A 21,400-nucleotide genomic window follows, 5' to 3' on the forward strand; every position below is an offset into this window, starting at 1 on the left:
TAACAAACACAAACACATCGATATGACAGTATGCTATATTGATGGTGTATGCATTTATGGAGTTGGGACAATCAGACATCGACTGTGTTCAAAACCCAGGTGGACGAGCTCTTAACACTATGATAACTGATATAATCCTCCGACAGCAGTATTGAACAGTGAACTAGCTAGTGCCTGGAGCAGAATGAACAAGTCATATGCTTCTGCAAAGAAAACACAGATACAGCACAAGCAATACTTACCTTGCTATGAGAGAAAATTAGAGATTGGAAACTTGGAAACTAGATATTTGAACCTTTCGGTCAGGCAGCATTCACATTTAAATGGAACAAACTTTCGATCAGACAATTTTCACCAGCAGGATGAAAACTTTCCTCAGAGCATGTAAACACACATAAAGGCGCAAGTTGTGAGTCGTGCAATCAACCATAACCAAGTATACGACAATCCTGTATCATGACAGACGGACATCCTTAACCCTAGTTGATCTGAAAGGAAGGCCCGAATTTGCCTGGTTTCAGTGATTACTGTGCTCCATTTCATCGTCAGTTAATCACCTCTAGGTCTAGTTCGCTGCACTATACTTTACCCTAGTTCCATTGCGGTGCAAGTAAATTCCCATGCAAATCCCTGGGGTAGAGAAGCTAAGTAGCTTCCTAGACACCTTCTCGCTGACAGTAACCGAAGGATCAAAACTTAGAGTAATCGTCTTGAGCTCTGGCATCGTCCATCTCAACAGTCGTTTGACAAAATATATTTGACGCTCTGCTCCACTCAAATTGTTGATTTCAACTTTCTGGAGAAAATTCAAGCTGATATTATTCTTTTTCCAGGCCTGGGGCTCATAACAAACGCAGCCAGATGAGCAAGGAACTTCTCCATCCTGAAATGAAAAGCATGTAAGAAATTGATTTTAAGAATATTACGAAAGGACACAGATAAAAGGAAGTCAGGAAAATATAGGGAAATGAAAATGATCATTCTCATTAAAAGCTTTTATTCGTATAAGAGCAATATCTTTTAGATCTAATCACCTCCAGATGTGATGTGTGGAGAAAGGGGGAAAGAAAAGAAAATTGGAAAATGTAGCAGACACTTTGACTACAATTACAATATTTTTTGTCGGAATTTCAATTGATCATTTGGCATGGTTCGTTGGAAGTCTCATCGACATGAATCTACTACGACCACAACATACCCATATCAATCACCAGCAACTGAACATTTGCAGCGACATTCCAATCATTTCTATTTTATCATTGAAAACCAAAGCAGCATGGCAACACTTGGATCAAACTTTTAGATCGTAGTATGAAGAGGGGAAAGACTTGTAGTTTTAATAGATAAACCATGGAGGGACAGATCGGTACTGGGACTGACACATCAAGTGCTACCACAGTACCACTCATAGTAAAAAGATCAAGCTGAGGTGCATTAAATTGCAAATACTTCTACCACTTTCACAGAGACCATGGTATTTGATTACATTGAAGAGGTATACATTACCGCAATGTGATCTTCTAACTTCAGCTTCAGCTCCCTTATACCAGTAGACATCTTAAGCAAATGGTAAACACAAGGTCCAAAGGTATGTCCTATTGTTAATAACCGCAGAGATAGGATTTCAACGGCAGGGAGCTTTTTCACTGCTTGCACCAGGAGCTCACAGGACATATCCATGATCTGAAAATTAACAGAAATTCACAAAATATAATTACTTAATATGTGCATTTTGACTTTACACAAGGATTAAGGAAGTGATGACATTGAGAAATGTATCAGAGAAAAATATAATGCTACAGAGGAAAAACTTCCAGAAGCCTCCAACTTTATGGCTTGGACAAAACAATGTAAACACTTCAAGGCCTTGTTCGGTTAATCCCTCTTCCAAAGGGATTGAAGGGGAATTGGGGGGGATTAATTCCAACTATTGAGATGTGGAATTAATCCGCTCCAATGCTTTCCTCATGGGGATTAACCTAAGTACCTAACAACCCCTAAGGAAAATTGCTTTAATAATGTGCCTCTGCATTACATAATCACTTACGTCCAAATCTACATGCCATAGGGACTCTTTGGATCTCCCCTAGTTACATATTTCGCATCTGATTAGGAGTCCCATAAATATTATCTTACTTTTATCTTTTAAATGGGCATGAGCCTATGCTAAGATACTAGTAAATGGTTATGAGCTACAAAAACATTGTAAGTACATTAGCTTCATCATAATAATAATGTAATGCAACAAGAGGGAGAAGGTGCACTCACAGAGGGATAGACGAGAGATAGATGAACATCGCGGGCTTCTGTAAAATGCTGCACGAGTTGCAGAGAGCCTGGAGTATTTCGACGTCCATACACCATGCCATAGACGGAGAGTCTATGGACGTTGGGCTTCTCATCAAATCGGACTGAACTCGAACTGAAAAAATCAACCCAATGAAGTGTCTCCAGTGCTGGAGCAAAGATGTCAACCATTGGCATCCCCCACAATAAGCAAGCGTACAAATCTAGTTCTGTAAGCGCAGGAGCAGAAATGGTGAGCTGACGAATCCCTTCCAGTCGAGACAGCTGAACAAGGCGGAGAGAATCCGAGCGGATGGCTAGATTGGACACCACATCGGCATCGCGGATACGGAGCTCTCGTAGCGACGGGCACCCCTCCGACGAGACGGCGTCCCCGAGATCGCGCTGGCCCTGGTCGTCGAACCTGCAGTGGCTCAAGCTCAGCGCGGTGAGCTTCGCGAAGACGCCGGATGGTGGCAGCTGGATGCCGAGGCGGCCGCGCAAGCGGATGGTGATCTCCGTGGCCTTCTCGAAGCACGGGATCTGAATCGCGCCCCCGGTCCCGGCCGCCCCCGCTGCCGCTGCCGCCGGCGTGATGACGTCGAAGCAGAGCTTGCCCTCGAGGAGGGGCGCGGCCAAGTGGAGGACGGCGACGATCTTATCCGGGGCGCGGTCGCTGCTCTCGATGCGCAGGAGGCGGACCGGGGCGACGCGGAGGCGGAGGGCGGCGCCGACGCGGGCGAGGTCAGTGACGCCGGGGAACCGCAGCTTCGGGAGGAGGGTGGACCAGAGGTTTCGCCAGCGGCGGGAGATGAGGCTGGTCCGCGCGGCGGCGGCGGCGGAGGGGAGGCGGAGGAGGATGTGGCGGAGCACCTCGTCGGGGAGCGCACCGAATCCGCTCGACGAGGAGGATTCCGCGGAGGACCTCGTCGGAGAGCGCACCGAATCCTCGTCGGGGGTGGTCACCACGTCGACGAAGCGCCCGGGGTCGGAGACGATACTCTGGCGAGCCGACTGGACGAGCGCGTCGGCGTCGTCGCAGGCGACGGCGAAGAGCTTCCGGCGCTGCTTGAACGCCTCGCGCGCCGCGTCCATGGCCGCCGTGTTCTCTCCGCCCGGCTGCCGCCGCGCCTCCAGGATGGCCTGCGCTGCCGCGACGAGCTCCTGGTACGCCTTGCTCATCTCGTCCACCTTCGCATCCATCTTCGCCGGCGTTGGGGCGGTGGCTCTTGGCGCGGCCGCGGCGATGGCGTCGGCGTCGGCGCTCGCCGAGGCGACGTCGAGGAGGGTTTTGGAAATGGGATTTCTGGTTTGGTTGGAACTTGGAACCGGGGATTTTTTTTTTCCCACCGAATATGATTTTGAGGTTGAAGAGTTGCCAGTCGACTGTACCCCAAATCTCACTCAATTAATAAACACAAATGGATTAAATGTCCATTACTTGAGGGAAAAGAATTACGAGGACTCATAATCACTGGCAATGCTAGATTCTTGATAACAATGACTCATAATTACTCTTTCCGTGTTTCGTTAGGGTCTGTTTAGTTGGTGAAATAAAATTTTTTAGTGTCACATTAAACGTTTGATCGAATGTCGGAAGGGGTTTTGAACATGAATGAAAAAATAATTTCATAACTCGACTGGAAACCACGAGACAAATTTTTCGAGCCTAATTAAGCCGTCATTAACACATGTGGGTTACTGTAGCACTTATGGCTAATCATAGACTAATTAGGCTCAAAAGATTCGTCTCGCGATTTCCCCTCCTAACTGTACAATTAGTTTTTCTTTTTATCTATATTTAATGCTTCATACATATGTCAAAGATTCGATGTGATGTTTTTGCAAAAAGTTTTTGAAACTAAACAGGGACTTATTGAGACCACCTCCAAACCGGAGGAAAAATATTAGAGTGGAACTCATCTCTTTCTTTCTCCTTCTATCCCCTTCTCTTCCTCTCCCTCTTTTCCCTTCTCTTTCTCCTTTTATCAATAGCGATCCAACGGGATAGGGGGGACTTGAGTCGAGTCCCCCCAACACTCACACTGGATCTGTCCATGCTTCGAACGAAAAGAGATTACATTACTTACTTACATATAGTGACACAACTATAAACCATATAATGCCGGAGATTTATTTTTCATTTGAACACTGACATGTTTTTGTGAGATCAGATTTTTTTTTTTTTTGCATGGGATAGGGTTTAGTAGGATGACCAAGGAGGTGGGCGAGGATGTGCATCCTTCGCTGTAATACAGATAGGTAGATAGGCTCATTGTGTCAATAGTATATATTAGTTTGCTGCTACATTGAATGTCTCTCTGTGTCAACTGTGAGCTGAGTTTGCTGTTACAATGCAATGTGGTAGGACGGTAACAAAACACTATTTACACATTACCAAATTTTACTATTTTGCAGAGTATTGTTAATCTATTACTATTCAAGGTCACTCTAGCATATCTTTTTGTGTCTTTTGATGAAGATCCAATGGCAAAAACTTGTTTAATGCACAAGTACTCTAAGATCATTTGCATTTTCTTTCTCCATGCAGATAATCCTGATTGGGTGGGCAAGGATCGGTGGCAAGGGCAAGAGAGGCCATGTGGTTAGGAGGTGAGGGTGAGGATGGCGGTGGTTGATTTGGTGGCTCACACCACTGGAGATAGAGGAGGTTAGACGGGTGGGGTAATCACGCCAAATATCGACAAGACAACAATGACATTTCCGGTGGAGCTGTTGCGAGTTGATAGATATGGGAGGTGAAGAAAGGGAGGGAATACGTGAGAAGGGTGTCGTTGGCGGCCCTCACCAAGGCTAGTGAGAAGACAGGAACACCTCACCAAGGCTAGTGAGAAGACAGGAACACATGCGGTGGCACGCAAGCATAGGGATCATAGTTGTGTACTACTTCCTCCGTTCTAAAATGTAGCTATTTCTAGCACAGTATCTTGTCCCAAAATGAAGCTATTTTTCCACCTACCTACTCTTCTCAACCAATCACAACCATTCTCCTTCACCTAATTTTTCTTTTCAACCAATCACATACCAATTACATACCTTTTTCAATCATTTCCACCTACTTTCTTAATAACCGTGCCAACCTTAAAAATGCTTATATTTTAGGATGAAGTAAGTAGTGGTTTGTAGAGTGTGAATTTGAGAGGTGAGAAAAGAGACGTAATTAAGATTACAGAAGTTGCACGAATCTTCAATGGAGCATCACTTAACTTCGATAAAATTGAGGCATAAGGACACAATAGATTGCGACACCATCTATTTCTTTTTCCCGTTAACTTACCGCTGGAAAGAGACATTTCTACAAACAGCCATCTTAAACATCCACCTATAAAATTTGTATTTTCATAGGTGGTAGATTCCTCATAAGTGGAAATACATAATTCCACAGTACTTTGCTTAGATGTGGGTGGCTCACCCGTACAGATTTCGTAGTAATGCACACGCCTTTACACCAAGCGTGCACATCTCAAACTCATCTACTCCTATTTCGGTTGCACATCTCACATCAGCATGATAATACGCAGACAATGATGATGGGCCTTGCCATCACATTATTCACATACATGGAAGTTATCTGATAACAAATGCAAACGCATCTATAACGAATTTATGACATCATGCTATATTGAGGGTGTGCTTATATGGAATTGACATCAACTGTGCTAAAAAAAACGAGGTGGACGTGCTCTTACACTGTGAACTTCTCTTCTTTTTTTTTTTTTTTTAGATATCTTACACTGAACTGTGATAACCCTCCCACGGCAGAATTGAACACTGACCTGGGTGCCTGGAGCAAATTGAACAAATCATATACTCCTGCAAGGAAAACACAGCATTCCCAGTTAAATGAAACAAAATTCCAATCTCACAATTTTCACCAGCAGCAAGAAAACTTCCAAATGCATGTTGGAAACGTTCCTCAGAGCATGTAAACACACGTTGGGGCCCAAGTTGTGAGTGCGTGCAGTCAACCATACCCAAGTATACGACAATCCTCTATCATGACAGGCGAACATCCTTACCCTAGTTGATCTGAAAGGAAGGCCTGAAATTGCCTGTTTTCGGTGATTATTGTGCTCCATTTCATCGTCAGTTAATCATCTCTAGGTCTAGTTCGCTGCAATATACTTCACCCTAGCTCCATCGCGGTGCAAGTAAATTTCCATGCAAATCTCTGGGGTAGAGAAGCTAAGTAGCTCCTTAGACAGCTCCTCGCTGACTGTTACTGAAGGATCAAAACTTAGAGTAATCGTCTTGAGCACTGGCATCCATCTCAACAGTCGTTTGACAAAATATATTTGACACTCTGCTCCACTCAAGTTGTTGATTTCAACTTTCCGGAGAAACACCAACCTCAAATTCATGGTTTCCCAGTCACGGGGCTTGTAACAAATGCAGCCAGATGAGCAAGGAACTTTTCTACCCTGAAATGAAGAGCATGTAAGAAATCGATATTAAGAATACTACGGAAGGATACAGATAAAAGGAAGTCAGGAACAACATAGGAAAATGGAAATGATCATTCTCATGCAAACCTTTTATTCATATAGGAGCAATATGTCTTTCAGATCTAATCACTTCCAGATGTAATTTGTAGAGAAAGGGAGAAAGAAAAAGAAAAATTGGAAAAATGTAGCACAGACACTTTGACTACGATTACGACATTTTTTGTCGGAATTTCAGTTGATCATTTGGCATGGTTTTTTGGAAGTCTCATCGACATGAATCTTACTATATCCACAATATACCCATATCAATCACCAGCAACTGAACAACATTTGCAGCTACATTCTAATCATTTCTATTTTATCATAGAAAACCAAAGCAGCATTGGTAACAGTTCAATCAAACTTGTAGATTGTAGGCTGTAGCCTGAAGAAGGGAAACACTTGTAGTGTTAATAGATAAACCATGGAGGGACATATCGGTACTGGGACTGACACATCAAGTACTACCACTCATAGTAAAAGGATCAAGCTGAGGTGTATTAAATTGCAAATACTTATACCACTTCCCCAGAAACCAAGGTATTTAATTGCATTGAAAAGCTATATATTACCTCAGTGTGATCTTCTAACTGCAGCTTCAGCTCCCTTATACTGGGAGACATCCTAAGCAAATGGAATACACAAGGTCCAAAAGTATGTCCTTCTGTTAATAACCGCAGAAATAGGATTTCAATGGCAGGGAGCTCATCTTTCACTGCTTCCACCAAGAGCTTATCGTTACTGCTGATCTGAAAATTAACAGAAATTCACATAATATAATTACTTAATATGTGTATTTTGACTTTGCACAAGGATTAAGGAAGTGATGATATTGAAAAATGTATCAGAGAAAAATATAATGCTACAGAGGAAGAACCTCCATAAGCCTCCAACTTTATGGCTTGAGCAAAACAATGTAAACACTTCAAGGCCTTGTTCAGTTAATCCCTCCTCCAAAGGGATTGAAGGGGAATTGGAAGGGATTAATTCCACACCTATTGAGATGTGAAATTAATCCCCTACAATGCCTTCCGCATGGGGATTAACCTAACAAGCCCTAAGGAATTAAAATTGGGCTAATAATGTCATTTATCTCCAAATCTACATGCCATAGGGACTCATTAGATCTCTCCAAGTTACATACTCCTATTTCGCATCTGATTAGGAGTCCCACAAATGATATCTTGCTCTTATCTTTTAAATCGGCATGTGCCTATGCTAAGATACTAGTAAATGGTTATGAACTAGAAAAATATTATCAGTACATTAGCTTCATCACAATGTAATGCAACAAGAGGGAGAAGGTGCACTCACAGAGGGATAGATGAGAGAGAGACGAACATCGCGGGCTTCCGTAAAATACTGCAGGAGTGGCAGAGAGTGTGAAACGTATCCATACACCATGACAAAGACAGCAAGTGTATGGACGTTTGGCATTGCTCTGAATCGGACTGACGTCCAACGGAAAAAATCAACCCAACGAAGTGTCCCCAGTGCTGGCACAAAGATGTCAACCATTGGCATCCCCCACAATAAGCAAGCGTACAAATCTAGTTCTGTAAGCGCAGGAGCAGAAATGGTGAGCTGACGAATCCCTTCCAGTCGAGACAGCTGAACAAGGCGGAGAGACTCCGAGCGGATGGCTAGATTGGACACCACATCGGCATTGCGGATACGGAGCTCTCGTAGCGACGGGCACCCCTCCGACGAGACGGCGCCTCCGAGATCGCGCTGGCTCTGGTCGTCCAACCTTCAGTGGCTCAAGCTCAGCGCGGTGAGCCTCGCGAAGACGCCGGATGGTGGTGGCAGCCGGATGCCGATGCCGCGTAGTAAGCGGATGGTGATCTCCGTGGCCTTCTCGAAGGTCGGGATCTGAATCGCGCTCCCGATCCCCGCCGCCGAATTTTGGTCCCCCGGCGTGATGATGTCGACGAGGAGCTTGCCTTGGAGGCGGGGCGCGACCAAGTCGAGGACGGCGGCGATCTACTCCGGGGCGGGGTCGCTGCTCTCGATGCGCAGGAGGAGGACCGGGGCGGAGTGGTGGCGGAGGACGGCGGCGACGCGGGCGAGGTCGGTGACGTCCGCGAAGCGCAGCTGCGGGAGGTTGGTCCAGAGGCTGCGCCAGCGGCGGGAGAGGACGCTGGTCCGCGCGGCCTCGGCGGTGGAGGGGATGCGGGCGAGGATGAGGCGGAGGACGTCGTCGGGGAGCGCCGTAAGGAGGTCGTAGCCGCCGCCGTCCGCCATTGCCGCTTCGAGCTCGTCGTCGAGGAGGGTTTTGGTTTGAAATGGGGTTTCTGGCTTGGTTTGGTGGGGAGCGGCGATTTTTTACCGGATTTGATTCTGAGGCCGGACACGAATCGACTCTACAATTTCTTTTTGTTTTTCTAATTGGGAAAATCCTTAGTGCTGGGCGCCCGATGCGCGAAAAAAAAAAAAAGCGCCCTTAGGCCGCATCTCCCACACGCGCTGCCCGCACCACGTGTTCCCACCACGAGCGCTCCCTAGCAACAACCGTCCGTATATAACGGGCACGTCTTATTAAGGATCCATTTCATTTTTGTTCCACTAACCATGTTTTAGTTAGTATACTCGTGATGTTTTACTATGTATGAATCAAATGTTATAATAGATTTTTATACTATTTAATAATTTCATCTTAATGGACACGTGGGTTGTTGATATACACGGGGTTTAAGTGTTGCAATAGCTTCAAGTCGTTTGTTGCATACGTTGAACCAAATTGTTTCATCTAGCTATCTTATCGTGTTTCACTTTTTTTAAGAATTGAAAAATTCTTTTGCTATTTACTGAAACATTGTTTTTATATAGGTTGAAATAGCGTCTGATTTATTAGAAACCGTTGTTTAATACGTTGTAGTAAAATGTTTCATAAGCTGATTTGGTTGTGTTTCGGTTTTTTAAAAGATTGAAACATTTTCGATCTAATTAGTAAAAATGTTCGATCTACTTGGTGAAGCAACGCCTGATTTTTGAAAAAAAAAATCGGGCGCCGACTTGTAGGTGCCTCGTTCTAATTGGCGCATAGAATTGGCGCGCGCCAGCTGGCACTAGCTCTCCCCATGTTTTCTTTTTTTTTAATCGCTATTTGTTTCCATCTTTTTAATTATTTTCTTTTCTCGATTCCCCTCCCCTCGCGCGTTTTTTCTTTTTGTGTTTTTTTCTGTTTTTTAAATCGATAGCACATGTGTTTTCAAAAATATTTGAATCGAAAGTTTTTCAATTTGAAAAAAGTTTCAAATCTGAGTTGAAAGTTTTCAAAATTTGTCTTATAAGTTTAAATTTAGAGTTAAAAGTTTTCAAAATTTGACTTCAAAGTTTAAAACTTAAGTTGAAAGTTTTCAAATCTAACTTAAAAGTTTTCAATCTATTAGTAAAAAAAATCTTCCATAAAAATCTTATCTTAATTACTATCATTATCTAAAACTAATTCAGTTAGTTAGGAGTATAAAATTAATTAAGTTAGTTAGGCTCTGGCGCTCTGCTCCCCAAAACGCGCACCAGGTAGCTTTTCCTCTAGATGTCTTAGTTATATTGATTACTAATATTTATTTTTTAGCAGAATGAGTTTTCTTTTGATGGTTTACAAGTGGAAGGTTTTTTATTAGTGTGTGTCATCCACCTTTATTATATATTATATAGTTTCTAGTAACGGCGAAGCCAAGGTCCAGCCACCACGGGCAGTGCCCAGGCTCCACTGCATGCAGGTCGTTAAATAGTACTTAACACTTACTAGTACCAAATTAGCTAATCACACTCATATACAAACTAATGGAGGCCATATTAGCAAGCAAACTAGCAAAGCAATTAAACCTCGGTGCCTCACTACATCACATGTGTTTGTATCAACGGTAAAGAATCTATGGAGTTACATAAATTACCATATTTACTAGTATATATTGTTATGTTTGCTCGGCCTTAAGAAAACTTTTGGATCCGCCACTGGTAAATTTATAAGAACAATCAAGATGGAATTTAGGAAAACTTAAAATTTTGTACATGAAAATATTTTTTTTTTACCTTGGTGGATGACCGGCCTTTCTTTTGTTGAATTAATTTGAGTACCCCAAACATTCCAAATTAGTATATGTGCATAAATATAAAAGGAGATATTGGTGTATACGAGAGGCATGCAGCCCAACTTGAGCACCGTAGCGTGACTAGTGTCCACATACGCCAAAAGAGGTTTAAAGTTAAAAAGGTTATAATGCTTACCACCACACACTAGGTCCCACCAAAAATTAGCAATTTTCTCAATACATACTATCTATAAATGGAGGTAACAATAAATATTCTCTCATTCCTTTTATTTTCTTTAACTTCTCACTATTGGTCATATTTGTTTCGAAAATGTGTTGAAGACATTTTTCTCCTCCAATGCAATATTACATTCTTAGTTTTTATGTTTAAATCACTTCTCACACGAGACACTACCTCACTTTTCTTCTTCTTTAACTCTTCACAACATATATATAATCTAAAATCCTATAGCTCAGGAATATTAATTGCCATAGACACCCATTTAGAGGGCCCTTAGGTCCGTACAATATGAATCCAAGTGTAAGGAGAATTGAGGTAGAATTTACACATGACAAAAAATGTAGATTTACTATAGCAGACACTATTATAGCTATCCATCTAAGCACCATGCATGTTCAATAGATATATGGATGAGATCGTACAGTCACTAACTTGCCATCCTAGTAGTCACTACAGGGATCTCAATCCACTTTCCATACACTTTGTGTAGCCCATTGAATTGTATCTAATAAGTATTGCATGGCGTAGCCACAACACTGGAATGATTCCAAAGTTAGATTATGACACGGCTTTAAAGATGGACTGATAGAACTTCTACAACTTTAGATACTATTTAATACATTAGAAAACCTGTTCAATTGAATTTGTGTAGATTTGATCATTAAATTTTTCATGACAATCACTTCCTTAACACAACATTGTACTAGGTTACTAGTAACATTATCTTAAAAGGTTTTGCTAAGCAGCATATTCCCCTATAAACACCAAATGGTATCGTGGATAACTTCAGGTACCTTGCAAGAAAAAGTCCAAAACATTGGATATTATTTGTAACAAAAAGGGTGTAATGCAAAACTAGATTTGCTAAACTTTTGATTAATCCCTAAGTAGCCACATCATTATAATTCAAAAGTTAGCAAACGGCATGATTTTAAAGACGATTGACCAAACCAACCTCTAAAACTCTACTATTTAACGTACTAAAAAATTAGTTGGATTGATCTTTGTAGATTTGATCATTGAGTTTTTGTACGAGTGCTCCCTATCAATGTACTAGATTTTCAATAATATTTTCAAGAAAAGTTTTGATTAAGTAAGATATTCTCTTGAGACCAAATGGAGTAGCGGAAGACTTCAGGCGCCATGCCAAAATGTCCCGGACATTTGTTGTTTATGAAACACAAGGGGTGTAATGCAAAATTGGATTTGCAATATGTGTGATTAATGTGTGTGTATATATTTCATTTAAAACTATTAATGCATATACATATTTCATTTGGAACTATTAATGCATGTATATTTCATTAGAAACTATTAATGCATCTATAGTTATTGCCCTTGCTCCAAACCGAACCCATTTAGACATAAACAACTTGCTACATATACGGCCTCTCCCTCGTTGTATTCTTCCACAATTCACATCATACTACCATGGATGTTAACGTCGTGGTATTGCCGACGGTGGTCAGCCATAGTTGCCACCTGACCGTCGTGGTCGAGCCCTTCGACAAGGTTGTTGAGATCAAGAAGAAGGTGGAGAGTTGCTATGGCATCCCGGTGACCTCGCAACGCCTTTTATTCTGGAACAGGGAGCTCGCTGATGACCATGACATTGAGTATTATCCCATCTTCGATGGCTCTCATGTCCTGCTTCTCCTCCATTGGCAGGTGGCGGCGATGTTCTGCTGGATCCACGGGCTGGCAAGTGGAGCGGCGGCGATAGGACGCATGATATGGTCCATGTCACCACCTACCTCCCGCCGGCTAGTTGGGGACGGAAGGTCACGGTATTCGCCCGTCGCGAGGAGAGCGTGGCTGCCCTAAAACTTCGCATCCATGGTGCGCAAAAGGAGGCCATGCCCCTGCCGGAGTGCATGTGGCTAGGCGTCGACGACTTCGTGTGTGGCGGCCTCATGGTGATGATGGATCACTGGCCTCTATGTGCCTACGTCGAGTTCGACTCTAGCGTGGTGGAGGTGACAATTGTCGATTGCAAGAAGATGGTGGAGGCAGGAAGCAGCAGTGGCAACAACCGCAACACCAACGTGGATGCCAACGACAATAAGATTGTGATCGGGCTGCTGATGGAGGGCTCACGCTCCCAGCACATGGATTTCTTGTTGGAGGCGTCGCCGGCGGACATGGTCGCCACCCTGCGGGAGCAGCTGAATGACAACTTCGAGGGCGACCCAGAGACGCCGCTGCTGGCCGAAGGGGACTACCACTTTGAGCTCAACGGGGTGGCCATGAATGAGGAGTTGTCGCTGGAGGTGCACGGCGTCGTTGAGTCTAGTGAAACCATCATGATTATTTCTGGGAGGCTGCCTGCGCCTGGGCGTGAATGAAGTTCAGACTAAGGTTTGTCAGGGTTTTACAAGTGTATGGTCTTGTGGTTTGTGAATTGGCGTGTGCCATCCACCTATATGGTTTTTAGAAACAAACAAGGTGGAATGCTGAAAAACTTGAATTTTTTTAAGGAGATAAAGTTTTATTTTAGCTTGGTGGATTTCCAAACCATCTCCTTCATTGAATGTGTACTCCGTATCATTCAAATTAGTATGCACAAATAAGTATAAATGGAGAGATAGTGGTGCATATGAGGCATGCAACCCAACTTTAACAACGTAGCAGACTCATAGAAAACTAAGTGTGACGCTGTCAACTAAGAAATCCGCATATGCTTATGGGTTTAAAGTTGGAAACCGCCGCTTTTAATGCGTTATGGTTGGTGATGGTTGTGAGCTTGCAATTTGGTAATATTTGCATGTAAGTTAGGTGAATATTTGAAAACAATTCAAAATTTCAAAACCACATTTATACATTGTGGTATATAGTGCTATTTTGCTTCAAGAATTATGGTGGTACATCACTATAAAGAGGCGACTATTGTTTTGTATTTTACAAAATTAATCTGTTTTCATCCACATCTACAAGTGAGAACTATTTTCTAAACAAATTCACTGAACTGATGAAATGATGTACCTACCTTGTCATGATTTGCCATGGTATAGATGTTATTTTGGTCACCCAAAAACTCTATCATTTTCTTTTCTGAAACAACAGTGCAGGAGGTATGTATCTTTCTCTATTTGAAGTTCTTTTCACGGTTGATGAGATAATATTTTGGCCCACCTAAACATTGCATTTCTTGAAAATTGGACGAGTAAACATATGGCTTAATTGTGAAGAGCTGATCTTATATATTTACACGGTGTCCCATTGTTATAGCTTCCAACCTTCTAGAGGGGGGGGGGGGAGTTGGTGCAAGATAGCTTACACAAAAAACAAGTCAAAGTGTAATGTAGGCGTGTTGTAGAACTTGTATCAAGCTTGAATGCAAATGTAGCTCGAACATTGTTAATAGCATAAGCACAAACTTGGTAGAATCCAAATGAAATGGTATATTTCCATAGACCCAGTTGCTATGCAGTCCTACAAATACTGGTGTACAACTGAAACTTCAATGCCACATAGACACAACTATAGAAATAACTTTCTCAATACATAGTATATATAAGTGGGGCCAACAATAAATATTATCTTATTCCTTTTATTTTCTCTTACTTCTCACTATTGGACATATTTTTTTCGAAAATGTGTTGAAGACATTTTTCTCCTCCAATGGATGGAAGACACTTTCTGTTCTCTTTCCATATCATCTAAAATCCTGTGTGTCAAGGGTATTAATTTCCATAGTAACTATTATAGGTATCAATTGGGAGTGCCCTTAGATATGTACAATATAAATTGGGATATAATTTACATAGGATAGAAATATCGATTTGAGCACCATGTTCAATAGATGGATGGATGACATCACATATAGTCACTAACTTGCCGTCCTTAATGTCTGCAGGTGATATCAATATGCTTTCCGTAGTCATTGTAGCATGTTGAATTTTGTGTCTCGTCTCCACTTATGATCAGCCCTCGGTTCACCACGTCGTAGCGAGGGATCGCATTAAAATGGATTTGCAAAAATAACTCTACTACTATGAAAATGGAGTCGTCCTCCTCCCCTCCCACAATCGTACTCCCACCACGTTAAAAACACCTCACCCAACAAAAAACAGTGAAAAACAAATATATAAAACAAAACCTAATAAAACCATTCGTTCATATTCTTCCTAATCCTGTTGCAAAGCAAATGCATAGCATTATTATTGATTAGTGCCTAATTATTCCATAGCCACGCCATTATAATAATTCTAAGGTTAACATACGACATGGTTTTAAAGATGATTGACCCAACCAACTTCAACATTATTTCATTTTTGATATATTAAAAACAATGTTTGGATTGATTCTTTGTAGATTTGATCATTAAATTTTCATGACAAATACTTGCTTAAGATTATAATGTACTCTTTTTAGTAACATTTTCTTAAAGGGTTTTTACTAATTAGGGCATTCACTAGAGACCCCAAATGGTGTTGCGGATGACTTTGGATACCTTGTCAATATGTCCCGAACATCGGATATTTTTTTGAACCCAAGGGTGTAATGCAAAATTGGATTTGGAATATCTATTATTACTGCCTGCATATCTAGTTATTGATGCATATGTATAGGTATTGTCCTTGCTCCAAACAGGACCACGATTCACACCATACTGTCATGAAAGTGAACATTGTGGCACTGTCATTGCCGCACCTCCCACCTCCCCCTGCACGCACACACACATGGGCGCGGGCGGGACTACTTCGACAACAACCTGAGGCTCGGGATGAAAGGTTTATGGAGCACTTCGAAATTTCAGCGTATAAAATTGCGTTGTGCTAAAATTTTAATGGAGCAGTCCGGACCTTGGTCTATTTCTGGTGACCGTCTTTCTTTCAGAACAGGAGCTTGTCGATGGCTGAGGCATTGGGTACTACCCAATCCTCCATGTCTCTCACACCTTGCTCCTAGTGCGTTGGCTGGTGACAGAGGCGTGGCACTGATGGTCCATGTCACTGCCTTCCTCGCGCTAGCTGGCCAGGGATGGAAGGTTAGGTTTTCCCCAACAAAATTTTGATGACTTCAGTAATAGCACATTGTTTATTTCGATACCAACTCATGCCACAACTAAATATCGATTCTACTCTATTAAATTTGATAGTGCCAAAAAAGTTGTACCGTTACCAAATAGTATAAAAATTGGATCTAAGATGTGATTAAAAATTGAAGGAGTAGGAAGAAAATGTGTCTCCTCCAAATATTAGGGGTACACACATATGCTCCTAAGCACCACCAAACTTGACACACAATCAAAGCGCGTTGAAGCCAATTAGTCACGGCATGGCGTGCAGGCCATGAGAGGAGAGCCCAGGTTCGTGATTTCGCAGTCAGTTCAACGTTACGGATTTAATCGGGCCAAAAGTGGGTTCAATCGGGCTAAAAGTGGAGTGGCCGTGGTGGAAACCATGCACATTACTTGGTGGAATAAGTTCGCTTCAGGATTTAGGTATCATAATATCAGATATAACGTCTCTTAACTTGTAAAACCGGTACAAATATAGTCCTAAAGCATTATGGTAAGCGGTTTTAGCTGACATGCCGTGGACGTGGCATCAAAAATAAAAATAAAAAACATGTGGGCCCCACAGGAAAACCACACAGCTACTTATACTCCTTTCCCCCATCTCCCCTCCCTTTCCCCATCTCTTTCCGGGATAAAATTTTGTTGACATGATTGATTACTAATAATTTACTACCTTTATTCTAAAATATAGTTATTTCTAGCACAATACCTTGTCCTAAAATAAAGTTATTTTTCCACCTACCTCTTCTCAACCAATCACAATGTTTTCTCCCTCACTTACTTTCTATTTTCAACCAATCACACACTTTCTCCAATCATTCTCACATACTTTCTTAATACCCATGCTAACCTAAAAAAATATATACATTTTGGAACGGAGGAAGTACTACTGTTGTGAAAACAAGAAGAAAACTACTCCAGTACCTAATCAATACTTCAATTGCAGTTATTAGTTCATAGTGGAAAGCACATTGTACAGAATTATTTCATTAGATCTTAAGAAGAAACAACAGAGGAAATACAAGTCTATAAAATAGCACCATCTTTTCTTAAATACTCACAAAAAAAAAGAGAAAATAAGAAAAGACCATCACCTTGTAGATATCAAAACTCAAAAAATAAAAAAAGCTGAAGAAAATACCACCACCTTGCAGATATTTAAAAAAAAAACTCAAGAAAAAAAAGAAGAAGAAAAGACGACCACCTTGTAGATAAAGTATTGCAGGTCCTGGAATATTGGAGTGCAACTTTCTCAAATACTCCAGGAAGATTCTTCTTCAGCCTTAAGCCCTTAACCACTTGCCTTTCAACTCTGGAGACGAGGCGAAATAGACAGTTGAGAAAAGCCAGATTGCGTTTTCACTTTGATGTTCTGCACTTGCATAGTTGCGTGAGCTTATTTGGGAAGGAGCCAAGGAGGCATGACGGTATGTAATGACAGTATGTGCAAAAACAGCTGCAAATCAATCACCTTGAGAGAACAGTACGAAGGAAGAACCACACCACACGACGAATCAAGATCAAGTGCAGTTACACGACAGGTGAAAACTTCAGTTCATGAGCATGACCATTATGGCATTATTGCATCCAATGGTACAATAAACAAGACTGATAAGTACAACAGCAGTAGCCTGACAATGCAAGCCCAACGGCCGGCCATTATGCAGTCAAATGGCACTAGAACAAATCGAATTCGGAACAAGCTAACTTAAGGGGAAAAAAAAGATGAAACGGGCCCAGATAAGCAGGGCCCGAAACTAACCTGCCTGTCAAACTCCAGGGTCAACTACACTAACACTTCTCAGTAGGATGTGCCTAGCTTAGCAGAACTTCCAGTGATTGTTGCAGTTCACGCAGGTCACGAACGTCGTCATCGGCTCATCGGCGCTCCGAGTCTGGAGCTGGTAGTAGGTAGTCTTGCGCTGGCCGCACCTGCCACACTTGAACTGATCAGTGGTGGCCTTCGGTGCTCCTCCACGCTCGCACTCGAACAGAGCCTTCTCCTCGATCTTCTTGTTCTCAAGCTTCCTGGTGTCGCTAGCCATTTCTGTCGGGGTTAGGTCAGCAATTCTCTCAGGCTGCACTTGTCCTAGAAGAACCCTTCTCCGGAAGTCTGTGTTGTGATCATCCTTCAGATTGAACATCAATGATCTGTACCTTTGCTTATTAGGTCCATTAAAATTCCCCAGCTTCTGAAACAAGGCACACTCTACCATCACAGCAATCCTGAATGGGTCACATGCTGCTACTTCATCTATGATGTTCCTCACTTCCTCCCTGTCATCCTTTCTAGTCTCTTCAGAAACTCTGGAGAAGGCATCACCAAGTATCGCCCGAATTCTGTCTCGACTAGCATCACCACATTTAACAACGGATGTCAGTCTTGGAGGACCACCTTGGACAGGAGATGGGTTCTCGACAGAAGATACTTTGTGAACTACCTTTTGTACTTTCTCAACCTTGATAGATTGGGTTCTTAGCTCAGCATTAGAAAACTTCTCAACCTTTCCACCTTTGTGGTTCACAACTCTGGTATCCATATTATTATTATTGACAGTAGCCCTTGGTGATGCCTTTTCAACTTTCATAGGCTCCACCTTCTCAACCTTTACCACAGTAGAACTCGATTTTCCATTCTGCAGTGCCCCATTTTTCTTGTCTTCTTCAATGACAACCTTTTTCCAGTGTCCTAATAGGTCTGAAGCTGTTGCTTTTATGCTTGAGTGAGGATGCTTGGTGAGATAGCGAATACGTCTGCCGATCTATCAGAACAAAAGATAAAATTGGAGTAAGTACGGAAGAGTCAATCTCCTAATGGACGAACTGCAAACAATCGAATGAAACATAAGCTTACAAAAGGAAAATAAAAGCCTAGACACTCAGTTTTCAGAACATGGAAAGCAACAGCGCAGCACTAAGAGTTGGGATTAAAAATTCAATTCGCTTTTGAAATTCTAAAAACCTTAAATTACTAAAGGTATTTCAGTTCATGACTCCATAAGTGAATCTTGTGGAAAGATTTTACAGACCAGCAAACAAGAATATTGTGTGAGTGTTAGTATATGACATAAAGAGAGTTGTATTACCCAGACACCACATGCATATGTTACAAGCTTTTTAGCTTTCCACATTAATAACTAGATAAGGTCCCTCTGGGAAGATATGATGTTATCATGAAGAAAAACATCATACCATTATGAAAGGGAAACATTTGCATGCTAGCCACGCTGAGCAAAACAGGAAGGAAAATAGGTGGAAGTACATATCTTACATAACTGGACATGGTAATAAATAAAGCAATATCAGCTAAACACTGGGTGCTTGCTAAAAATGGTAAGCAAGATTATGTGTGAGCAAGCAAGAATGCAGCTTAGTCAACCAGTAACGCTAAGCAACTGCTGTCCAGCAAGGATGTCATCGGTGCTAGAGCACCAGTGCTTCAGAGCATCAACTTTTGTTTACTGGTTATGAAGACATGGAAATAATCCTAAAGATTATGTGTCAGCAAGCAGGAATGCAGGATAGTCAGCAAGTAATTGCTCAGCAACTGCTGTCATCTACTGTTAGAGCAACATAGCTTCAAATTTGTTGAACTTTTGTTTGCTGGTGACGAAGCGATGGAAAGAATCCAAAATTTCATCTCATCTTTTAGTGGACAATAAGAAAGTTATTTTTTATGACAAAATCAGGATACAACCCACATCTTTCTACGAACTATCCTATGGTATCCTTTCGCCATCGATACTTTTTATATTTTACTTTTCAATAGAAAAGAATGACTTGGATATGAGATACCCCCAGGGCCAAACCCCCCAAAAAATAGGCATTTGTGTTACGAGATACATCTGCACGTGTAGGGGCATACCCCAAAATGGGCCAAGGCCCAGGCCGCCCTATTGTAATTTGAGCAATGTTCTAGAAAAAGGTATACTAGGCCGCATACAAGGAGCGGGTGCCCCAACCTTGTACCTCTTAAGTTGTATAAGCACCGATTATACTGCATAAGCGTCCAATTATGCCACATAAGTACTACAAGGTGGGGCCACTTCTTAGAACGAACCTTGTATGTGGGCCAAGCTTATGCCAAGACAGAGAAAATTCTGTCCCAGGGCCCAAGCCATGGGCCAGGTTGCCTGGGTCCAACCTTGTTCGCGTGCCGCACACTGCCACACAATTCTCCCGTGCAACAATAGTTCCCGCGCAAACAACTTCTAGAACATTGGGCTATATCACCATACTTCAATTTTCTCCTAAGCAGGAGAAAAACCAACATTGGTTGTTTCCTAAACTGATACCACATAGGACACCACATCAGGCAAAATCAGTCCCTACGAATAATTTGGGACACCACCACCTCAGGCAAAATCAGTACCTACGAATAATTTGCGCCTGCCCAGCATACCAGTATAGTAGACCCATGTTTGATGTTTCGACATCAAGGAAATCCCAATGATAGCATTGCTCCAACCCCTTATCCAAATCTAACCCCAACCAACACCCCTCAATGAAGCGTCCGTACAATAGCTACCAAATCAACCAATCTGAATATTCTAAATATTCCTTAGATTTGCAAGCAGGGTAAAACAAGCATCCTAATGTTCATAATCCCCAACCTCTTTCACATCTAAGAACCCCCACCCCGCACGCATATACAGCAATTAAACTATCACGCGAAAATCCTATCCATGCGAATACGAACAATTTGAATCTGAAGCCGCAAAAACAACCCTAAAATCGCTTCCCAGGAACCCACATTCCCCCCCTTCCTCGGCAAGACCCCTCGCCGAGAGATCTCCCAAACCGCCAGAACAACAACCAGAGCAGATTCCTCTACAATTCCCAATCTACTTACGCCCCCCGCGCTCGGTGTTTAACAACAAACAGGGTGCGCGGCGCGGCTCACCTGAGTGGAGACGAGGGCGGCGGTGGTGACGCGAGCCCCGCGCAGCCTCCGCAGCGCGTCGACGCAGCGCGCGGCCTCCGGCGACTCCCCTTCCCCGGCCCCGGCCCCGGCCGCCGCCGCCGCCTCCCCGACCGCGTCCGCCGCCTTCCTCGCCGCCTCGAACGCCTCCAGGAGCTCCCTCTCCATCGCCCCCGCTGCGCCCATCGACCCCACCAAGCCGCCTCCGGATTTTCTCTCTCCTCCTGCGGCGGTGGCGCGTGTCGTGGCGTGCCGCTCCAATGGCGGTGGCAGCTCGAGCCTCGAGGAGGAGGAGGAAGAGGTGGGGTGGAGGGGGTTATTTATAGAGGGGGTTGGGTGAATCCGATACGCACACGTGGGCGGATAAGGCGGGATCCGACGGCTGGG

At 42.9% G+C, this 21,400-nt stretch overlaps 2 protein-coding genes and 1 pseudogene across 2 annotated transcripts; all 3 read right to left on the bottom strand.

The window, feature by feature from the left end:
• Positions 1–359: 359 nt before the first annotated feature.
• LOC127778322 (uncharacterized) lies at positions 360–3,621 on the bottom strand. The gene is made up of 3 exons (XM_052304908.1): positions 2,269–3,621; positions 1,507–1,683; positions 360–883 (listed from the first exon to the last, which is right to left on the bottom strand). Exons 1-3 carry the CDS (start codon positions 3,487–3,489, stop codon positions 566–568), a joined length of 1,716 nt encoding a protein of 571 aa, XP_052160868.1. The 5' UTR covers positions 3,490–3,621; the 3' UTR covers positions 360–565.
• Positions 3,622–6,004: 2,383 nt separating this feature from the next.
• On the bottom strand, positions 6,005–9,128 carry LOC127778646 (uncharacterized; annotated as a pseudogene).
• An 8,470-nt stretch (positions 9,129–17,598) lies between these two features.
• LOC127779278 (transcription elongation factor TFIIS-like) lies at positions 17,599–21,308 on the bottom strand. Its single transcript, XM_052306009.1, has 2 exons — positions 20,996–21,308; positions 17,599–18,854 (listed from the first exon to the last, which is right to left on the bottom strand). The coding sequence occupies exons 1-2, from the start codon at positions 21,197–21,199 to the stop codon at positions 17,913–17,915; spliced, it is 1,146 nt and encodes a 381-aa protein (XP_052161969.1). The 5' UTR covers positions 21,200–21,308; the 3' UTR covers positions 17,599–17,912.
• Between the last annotated feature and the right edge of the window lie 92 nt (positions 21,309–21,400).

This window comes from Oryza glaberrima, chromosome 7, assembly GCF_000147395.1.
Source record: "Oryza glaberrima chromosome 7, OglaRS2, whole genome shotgun sequence".
NCBI classification, from domain to species: domain Eukaryota; kingdom Viridiplantae; phylum Streptophyta; class Magnoliopsida; order Poales; family Poaceae; genus Oryza; species Oryza glaberrima.

Bases quoted from the DNA above. Each gene is read 5' to 3' on its own strand.
- LOC127779278 (XM_052306009.1), bottom strand. From the start codon at position 21,199: ATGGGCGCAGCGGGGGCGATGGAGAGGGAGCTCCTGGAGGCGTTCGAG. The intron at 18,855-20,995 runs GTGAGCCGCGCC...TTGTTCTGATAG, and splicing joins CCGCCCTCGTCTCCACTCAG to ATCGGCAGACGTATTCGCTA.
- LOC127778322 (XM_052304908.1), bottom strand. From the start codon at position 3,489: ATGGATGCGAAGGTGGACGAGATGAGCAAGGCGTACCAGGAGCTCGTC. The intron at 1,684-2,268 runs GTGAGTGCACCT...GTTAATTTTCAG, and splicing joins TATCTCTCGTCTATCCCTCT to ATCATGGATATGTCCTGTGA. The intron at 884-1,506 runs GTAATGTATACC...TTTTCATTTCAG, and splicing joins AGTTAGAAGATCACATTGCG to GATGGAGAAGTTCCTTGCTC.